General features: G+C 41.2%; 1 protein-coding gene across 4 annotated transcripts in view; it reads left to right on the top strand.

Annotated features, from left to right (window-relative positions):
• The window catches only part of gramd2aa (GRAM domain containing 2Aa), a 28416-nt gene that overhangs the window by 5436 nt on the left and 13316 nt on the right, over nucleotides 1-9664 (top strand). For all 4 annotated transcript variants that reach the window (XM_019886967.1, XM_019886965.1, XM_019886969.1 and 1 more), the window contains exon 2: nucleotides 968-1072. In XM_019886967.1, coding sequence (XP_019742526.1) covers nucleotides 968-1072 — 105 coding nt within the window. The remainder of the gene's footprint in view (nucleotides 1-967; nucleotides 1073-9664) is intronic.

Below are 9664 nucleotides of genomic sequence, written 5' to 3'. Positions count from 1 at the left end.
TATATATATATATATATATATGTGGGCCTTTAAGGGGCGTGGCCTAGTGAATGACATCAGGAGCTGGAGTCAGGTTGGCCAGTTAGCATGCGCTTGAGAGTCTGGACATGAGTTTTGGCTGACAGCAGCTCCTTCCGAGTGTTCTCATTTTGTCTTTGTGTGTTTGACTTTCTAGTTCCGTTCAGTAAACAGCTGAAAGTGACTGTGACTATAGTTAGTCCATGGGAATTTTTACACGAGCATACATGCTCCATAAATACAAAGCAAAAATCAACCAAAATTCCAAAGTTGGGTCATCATAAATACGGACGATTAATTGGGTAGCTTTTTTTAAATCGGCAAAAAAAAAAACAGCTGATTCTTTGCCATACTTTGTCATACAAAGACACATTACAGCGTAAGCCAAAAAATGAACCCATAAACAAAAAAGCAGCAAAAAAAATCTTTCTCTCTGTTGTAAAGTTAAACAAATACTAAAGAACAAATTAATGTAACAATCAAATGCTCTGCCTGCATTAAAAAAGTTATTTTATTCACTTTATATATTTTTGTAAATCAAGCTGCAGATTACTCCATTATTGGAATTTTATTCTGCCAAAATACTGTCGTGGAGTCGGGCCCTACTAGTCAAGGTACAACTGCACAGAGTTTCCTTGGATGATTATCTCTTTGACTCACATCCATACCTGTGTCATTTACATGGTTTTTCAACCACATGGACCCATTTTACCTGTTTTTTTTTTACATTTTGCAGAGTACAGAATTTGAATGTACCATAAGACCTTTAGCATTGCATCACCACCATGTTGATTTAAAAGGCAGAGTCCACGTGTTTGCCCCAAAAACACTTTGGTTCAGCCCTGAGAAAAGTTTACCTGCAGACAGAAAACAAACAGGACAGTGTGGATGAGAGCGGAGCAAAGTGGATGGCCTCTGTGCACTCATTTGTGTGTGTTTTTGTGTTCAGGGCCAGAAGCATGACTGAGCAGCAGGAGCACTCCGAAGAAACAGGTCTATTGTCTACACAGGACCTGGACGCCTCCAAGGATGAAGATGCGCATGGACACCTCAGGCAATTTTCTATCACGCGTGCGCGCACACACATGCAAAATGGTCTACAAACGCAAACACATTTTCCAACACACCATCTGCATCCTGTGTGTGTGTGTGTGTGTATGCGCGCGCGCATGCTCACGGGCTCCAGCTGCAGCAGATTTCTTTTCAATGTGCTTATTTTGGAGGTCTAGGTGATGTCGAACAGTGGTAACACCCGCACACAAACGTCTTTATAAGCACTACAGTATCTCATTGAGGTGATAGAGACTCACCAGCTATAGCATTAATGTAAGGTCCCTCTGCAAATTGTAACCTTTATGCAAGATAATAATGTTCATTTTGATTGACACAATTTCAGATCTTTTTTTTTAACACCATGTTTATGACCGTGGCTGGAGTCTGCAGTGGTTTAGTACTGCATTCATTCACTTCGACTGAGAGCTGTTGCTGATGTTCTCGTTTTGCTTATTTTTAATTCTTTTTTTTCCCCCCATTCAAAGTTGGTGCAATTTACAGCAGCAGACATTACCATCTATGCCAAAACCAGCGGGCAATTGGTGCATTCATTCACTTCGACTGAGAGCTGTTGCTGATATTGTCGTTTTGCTTATTTTTAATTCTTTTTTTTCCCCCATTCAAAGTTGGTGCAATTTAAAGCAGCAGACATTACCATCTATGCCAAAACCAGCGGGCAATTGGGCCTTCAACAAAGAAAGCTCAGCCAAAATGGCGGCCCTGAATATGTAAATGTTGGGAAGAAGTTTGTAAAAGCTCATTAGCATGAAATATAGTAAACTTACTTAGCCTTGTCTTGAGGATCAAGCACACACACCTTCGCCAAACTGTTCTGATACTCATATCTATAAATTCTTAAGGTGCATTTCATGACAATTGGCAAGACAAAACAGTGCTTGCCCACAGCACTCATTTCATAATATGTGGCTTCATTAATTTACCAATGTATTGAAACAGCTCTCAGTATGTCAATTTAATAGCTCTATAAACTGCACTATTTTCTGGATTTTGAATATTGGCATTGAATGACCCTAGCAGTTGGAACAAACAAATATCTGCTAAATGTATGGTTGCATTATGTAAATATTGCGTGCGCTGCTTTGCCAGTAAAATGATCTGAAAGCAAGTGATCATGTTGGTGTGTGTAACGACAGGGTGGCTGTTTGTGTTATATAAGAAGGATTGCAGGCAGGAGCCATGTAATCCTGCCGAAGCTACTCTGGGATTGAGCGCAAAAGCATGTCGTGTGTTGGACTCAAGTGAAAGGGAGGAATATGAACACTTCCTGTTTACCTGCTGCCAGACACAGTCACTATGTTTTTATGCGTTCAAGAAAACCAAGCCACAGTAGTGCATTAAATCGATGGATGGATGGATGGATGGATGGAACGTTATGGGGGTAGGGAGTGCCTCTCTCTCTCTCTCTCTCTCTCTCTCTCTCTCTCTCTCTCTCTCTCTCTCTCTCTCTCTATCTCTATCGAGTGAGAGCTCGGACTGCTCCCACATCCCCTGCCCAAAATATTTTATTTATTTATTTATGTATGTTTTTATTTTGGGGGGGGTACAAGTTCTGCTGTATTTGGTCTTGATTTTTGTCAAATAAATTTCCCCCCCAGGTGGGACTTATACTTTGGAGCGACTAATTTATGAATTTTGTATTTTTTTTAAATTTTTATTTTACAAGGTGCATTTTTTTACTCATCTGCGTTTTTTAAGTGTTTATTTATTCAAACATTTTTTAGTTATGATTTTAAAGCAATCTGCTGTGTGCTGCTGACCATCTGAATTTCCTGTATGGCAATCTTTAAAGGACGGCTTCATTAATTTTACATGTGCGGCTTGACTGGACGTAATTAATTAGTTTAGGTTGTAAAATGGCATAAAAGCTAGAAAATACTCGTATGTTGATTAATTTCCCTTTTATGACAACATTTTCAACACACAGATACTGTATGTCCATGTTGGGTGCAATGAAACGTAATGTGTGCAATTTCCTGTTGGAAAATAGAAACAAATTGGGCAACGAGGAGGACACAAAGAAAAGCAATGTCAAAATGCATAGCAAAATTTTTCCAAGAGGCCGACTCGAAACAGCGAACAAGGTGCACACTGGCATGTTATTCCACAATTTCAAGTGTACTTGAGCAAGTTTTGTTAAACCCCAAGAGGAGAGATAGTCATGCACACATGTGCAGTGAACATTTCAGCAGAAAAGGAGTCATTTATACTTTGAGATGAGACACACCAGGCAGGTGACATTAAAAACCAACACCATGCAGAGTATTTTCAACAAGCAAGCAGTAGATGTGCTTAATTTGCCGTTGAATTGCAGATGAAACAAATTTTGAATGAGAATAATAATGATAACAATAACAAAAGATATATCGCAAGAGCACTGATCGCAAGCTGCAATTGCAGACTGATGACCGCTAACAACTTCCGGTGATCCAGATCACCCGCCGCCGTAGGTTAAAGGTGACCTGCTTTTTTTATTTTTTCTTTTTTTAACTACTTTTTGGTGAAAGTGAAACAGCTAGGGTGCAATGTGCACTGACACAAAAATATACAATATTAATAACACGCACACAGTCCCATTTCCCTCACCACCCCTCGCAATCGATTTGGGACCAGTCTGCAGACGACCGGTCAATCGCGATCGACTGGTTGGGCACACCTGGCTCTAGTCCATCATTCACACATGTGACAGTTATCTAGTGACATGTTTAATCAAGTTATTCAATATACATGAAATAATGTTATCAAATGACTTGTGGACAAAATATTAACTTTTTTATTGCTTCAAATGGTGTTCATAGAGAATCTTCACAATGTTGATAATTTTTGCACAAGTTCCTATGAAATGCTCCATGAATCTATCCGTGTTATTAAGACGTCTGAAAAACATCGTTGGTGGAATAATGATGTGATTGTTGACTATTACTGTTAGTATAGAGTATGTGATTACCCAGCGTCATTGGTTTTGTGGTGGAGTATTTCTGTTGCATTGTTCCTTCCTGCTTGAGGCTGGAGCTGCAACCTTTGGTCTGTCTTTATGTACTTCGCAGGTGATTGGTGAGAGTGTATAAAATGGCGTGCTAAGACTGTTCTTCCTCTTCGTCCGGCCCTCCTCTTAACTGCACCGTGCGTCTTGGTTCTGTGTCAATGCAATCGTTTTGCCTGTGAGCGCAGCTTAGAACCATGTTGAACAAAAGTGTATGTTTGGGGCCTAATAAAGTACAGTCGTCCATATCTGGTCCAGCCCAGTTTTGGCCGTGTCAACTCTGAGCGTCATGCTATGGAAAGTTTTTCTTTGGACTGCCCTTAGTAGCCTTGGTCATCCTTGGCAACGGGGAAAGAAGGTACGACATTCATGCTATGTGGTGGTTCCCTTGGCCAGTCGTAACACGACAAATATCATCTTATGTACGGTAATCAAATAAGTCTAACATTTTATCATGACTTTTTAATCGTAAAATGTATTTGCATTCTGGGCATAAAATACGCTACCGCATAGGATTCTCAAGATCAGGAACCGTGAGTGAAAAGGAAAACCATTTCTGACAACACAAACTCCTCTTGTGACTAGTTCAAATACACTGAGCGCAAGCACTAACCTCTTCACATTATGTACCAGTCGCTTTTCGATGATTCATCCATTGATCTGTTTTCTATACACGGGTAAGCTGGAGCCTATCCTAGCTGACTTAAGGCAAAAGGTGGAGTATCCCCTAGACTGGTCTGGAGGCCAGCAAATTGCACGAGGTTATTTCATGATTCAGCAGCACATTGTTATTCTCACTAAGCAGTGTCCCTGACTATATTCTGCCACTCTCCCCTTTGTGTGTTGATTCTTCCCGTATTGTGCTGCTGGAGGGGTGCATGCAGAAGCCTCCACGTGGCGCATCCCGGGCAATGCTAAAGACAGAAACTGTACAACAGTGACTGACTTGAAGTAGCCAATTCTGCAACCACCGACCGTCAACGACAGTCAAGTTTTTCCTAGCCACGATGTGGCACGGCAAGCAATACTCCGGCAATGAGTTGACAGCCGGAGCGCCTACATAAAGCAGGTGTAATCACAAACAAATGCGCAACAGGTGTGCAGGTGGCAGAGTGAGTGCCTGCCACCTGCTGTCGAATACGGGACGTGACACAAACTCCTCTTGTGACTAGTTCAAATACACTGAGCGCAAGCACTAACCTCTTCACATTATGTACCAGTCGCTTTTCGATGATTCATCCATTGATCTGTTTTCTATACACGGGTAAGCTGGAGCCTATCCTAGCTGACTTAAGGCAAAAGGTGGAGTATCCCCTAGACTGGTCTGGAGGCCAGCAAATTGCACGAGGTTATTTCATGATTCAGCAGCACATTGTTATTCTCACTAAGCAGTGTCCCTGACTATATTCTGCCACTCTCCCCTTTGTGTGTTGATTCTTCCCGTATTGTGCTGCTGGAGGGGTGCATGCAGAAGCCTCCACGCGGGATATCCCGGGCAATGCTAAAGACAGAAACTGTACAACAGTGGTGCTGCTGGATCTGAATGGAGAGAAACCAGATGTCCTGATTAGGATATCTGAGAAAAAAACAAAGCTTGATTGACGTGATGTGACATGTGACGTACAACTTCAGACAGAACATCCTTCGGGATGAAGAGTTTTGTCCAGTTATTCATGTGTGATTCTCTCCTTTAAATACTTAATCAGTTAATACATATACTGATCAATTAAATCCACAGTCAATGAATCAAAGTTAGTAAAATGGCCATCATGAGTTTCAATGCTAAAATGCATATCCTAAAAACATGGAATATGGTTAAAATGCCAGCAAAATTATACTGAAGAAAATATAAATGCAACAAATGCTCCCATTTTAATGAGCCCAACTCAAAGATGGACCACATTTTCAATGTGCACAAAAGGCCTCTTCATTGCTCACAAATCTGTCCAAATCTTTGGAAGCTCTTTTCCTTTGCCGAGTTAAAGCATCCCCCACACGGCTGTGGGCATATTGAAATGCTGATCAGAGAGCACGAGTGTGGCACAGGCATGCCTGAGTCCACATTTAAATGTGCAGTGCATCACAGTGCCACAGATGTCCGAAGTTTTGAGTGAGAGAGGAATCCCGATGAGAGCTCTAATGTCACGCCAAAACTGCGATGAGAAACATTCTAACCACAATTCCGCCGAGCTTCCCTGATCTGCCGCCATGATTTTTACACCAGACAGGGCCTCTAAGATGCAAGGATGTTTTGTGTACTGTACTGTTCAGCGGTCACTTAGCTACTTCCTGCAGGGAAGAATAATAGTCTCTGAGACAAAGATGTAAACGCAGTTGAAGTGTCAAAGAGCAGCGTGTTGCCAGATGCTGTGCCTGCTGTGTGTGCCTGTGCATAAGCGTGCGTGTGTCCATGTGGAGTTGGATCAGGCTGTTGTTTACAGCAGGACAGGACAGCTGTGACATCAGTGCCTGCTGAGCCGGATGTGCTTGACATCATTCCCACAGTTTAAATCTCAAATTTGACATGTAATCAAACAAAATAGGTGTTTTTTGTTTTTTTTGTCCATACATTTGGACAAAGAGTGTATAAATAGACAGCATATTCTTGTTTGGTAAATACGTTGTGGTTTGCAGTGTTACAAGGTTTGACATGCATGGGGCCCAAATTGGGACACAGCTGTACATGGCGTCCTCGGTGTTACAAATTAAAATTCAAACTGTGTAGTTTGGGAGACAGCATAAGATCTGTCTTCACATGGCACAATAATGCAACATTCTGCCACAGTACAAACTGTTTTTCACATGTTTGTTTTAGCCATTTATCCATCCATCCGTCTTCTAATCTGTTTATCCACACCAGGGCATGTTGGAGCCTACGGGTATCTTCGCTGTCTTCGGGCAGTAGACGGCGTACAGCCTAAACTGGTTTACAGCCAAACGCAGGGCACACATACATGAACAACCATGCGTGCTCACAATCACACCTAGGGACAATTTAGAGTGTTGCATTAACTTGCCATGCATGTTTTTAGAACGTGGGAGGAAGCCGAAGTAACCCAAAACCCATGCAGGCATGGGGGAGAACATGCAAACTCCACTCAGGCGTCGGAATCGAACCCTGCACCTCTGCACTGTGAGGCGGAGGAGCTAACCAGTCGCCCACCGTGCCGCCCTGATTGTTTCATAGTTATCACAATTGTCTTTTGTGATACAAATATTTACTTTGACTTCCCTACTGCGTTAGTATAGGTTACTGATTGTTCCAATGTAAGATGCATTTGGGAATGGATAAGTAAAACACTGGGGACCCTCTGTAGACGTAGTATGTTTTTTTATTTTATTTTTTATTGTTTCACCACCTACTGGATTTGGTCACTGCTGCATATGGGCCCAATGCAAGTGGACTGTAACCACAAAAGATATGAAATTACCTTTCCCACCCAGATCTATAACTGAATCACCCCCTGACCCCCTCCCCACCAAAAAAATGCAATTTGTGAGTGAAGCATAAGCAATCTCATCATGAACAACTTTCAGTGGCTTATCCTTGACAAAGTCATGATGTTGTGTTCATTGTGTTGTGAAGACACAGCACATGCTACTCTCACTGCCTGCTGCATGCAGCCTATAAATAGTACCCACAGTAGCCATGCGCTCCAAGGTGGAGATGAGCGAGTGATTATTAAAAATACAGGCGGCGCCCCTGCAGGGACTCACCATGCATCTCTCCGTGCTCACCTTCCATCTGCCTCACTCTTCCACTTGAAGCACGTCTTCATCAATAATACTGCTGGTGCAAAGAGACACGAGGTCTGAAGGGACCCGTGCGATGATCAGATTTGCAACGTCAGGGTCACACTTGGATGGGCGGTTGTAAAAGACACTGGAGTGAATCCCTTTATTTTGGGACTTCAGTCAACTGCTTTTAACATGCTCTAGGATGCAATAAATCATGTCGCTAAAGTGGGAAATGTACGTCTCTTGAGACCAATTCCGAACTCCATGCAGACAATGACAACTGCAATGACAGTAAACCAAACACCGGATATGTCTTTGTAAGTATTAAACTGCCTCTTTGTGCCCGCTCAGTGCCTCAGGCTGTGAGGCAGAATACTGAAACTAATTACCAACTCTAAGGCTCTAAAATTGAATCCTAATTTAGAAAGGGAACACTTCCCACCGGCAGCAGGTGTAATTGTGGACTCCAACGTAACAATCGAGCCGCAGGAGGAGGGGAAAATTAGCACCGGGATCTTGGAGACAACTGGAAGCACTCACGCCTTGGAAAGATTTTAAGTAGATAAGACGTGATGTGGAAAGTTAGCTCGGACTTTTAACATCAGCTGCTTTCCATTTAGCTTCTTGTTAGATTAGCATAGAGGCATTACCAAAGAAGCTGGGGCAAACTCCAACAAGTGGTAGAGCAGCATGTCCAAATTGCTTTAACTCATGTGTTATATGTCATGCAGAATAGTGGAATAATAGTCATTATTTAAGTAAATGACTATTGGTGAAAAATTTGTTTTTGGCATGTTTTGTCACTTGTTTTAATACATGTAGTAGTAATTAAACAAAATGTATGAAAGAGCATGACGATTGATTTTCTTAAGATGATATAACCCAGAAATTGCAGGGGGCCCGAATTTGTGTCTTGCTTTAACTCATGTGTTATATGTCATGCAGAATAGTGGAATAATAGTCATTATTTAAGTAAATGACTATTGGTGAAAAATGTGTTTTTGGCATGTTTTGTCACTCGTTTTAATACATGTAGTAGTAATTAAACAAAATGTATGAAAGAGCATGACGGTTGATTTTCTTAAGATTATATAACCCAGAAATTGCAGGGGGCCCAAATTTGTGTGCACCTCAGTTTAAGTGACAGGACCCGGCAACCTGTGAACAAAATATATTACTTATAGTCCATAAAAATGATGTAAATACAATAATGTATATACAACAACTATATTTAGTTATATGCAGGTTCTTGGTTTAATATCTCTTAGAAATTGTTAAATCAGCATGACATCGAGTCATAATATGCGCAATTGGTTTGTACGTACTAAATACTAACATAAAATAAAACGTTGGCCCTTCTCAACAAGAAGCACATGGAGATGTTAGATGATGTCATTATTATTGTTATTATTATTCTTCTTCTTCTTATTATTATTATTATTATTCAGCACTTACCTTTCCAGCAGCTCCTATTTATTTTGTTCTTCTACTTCTTCCTCTCATAACATTACTGCTGTGAAGTGGGAATTTCTCCATTGTGAGACTATTAAAGGTTTTCTTATCTTACCAAGGATCTGTCAACACAGGAAGTTTTATATCAAACTAATTTCAACAGTCATTTGGCACAGTGGAGAGGAGGAGAGCAAAATTGTACCTTACTTTCCACAGTGGGATTTCTCTGCTCTCATCTGACAGAGAGGAACTTGGAGTTTCTCGTACTTGCTTTGCATTCTCCTAATCCGAGCGTGTTGATCTCCATTCTAAATTCTTACATGAAAGGCTTCAATCGGTATGAAACAGCTTTCTGATGCATATGGATGCTCAGTGTCCATTGAAGCAAAACAAAAGGAAACA

This window comes from Hippocampus comes, unplaced genomic scaffold (assembly GCF_001891065.2).
Source record: "Hippocampus comes isolate QL1 unplaced genomic scaffold, H_comes_QL1_v1.1 scaffold261, whole genome shotgun sequence".
Lineage (NCBI taxonomy): Eukaryota > Metazoa > Chordata > Actinopteri > Syngnathiformes > Syngnathidae > Hippocampus > Hippocampus comes.
The sequence above is the reverse complement of the archived record's forward strand: the minus strand, read 5'-3'. Positions and strand labels throughout refer to the sequence as shown.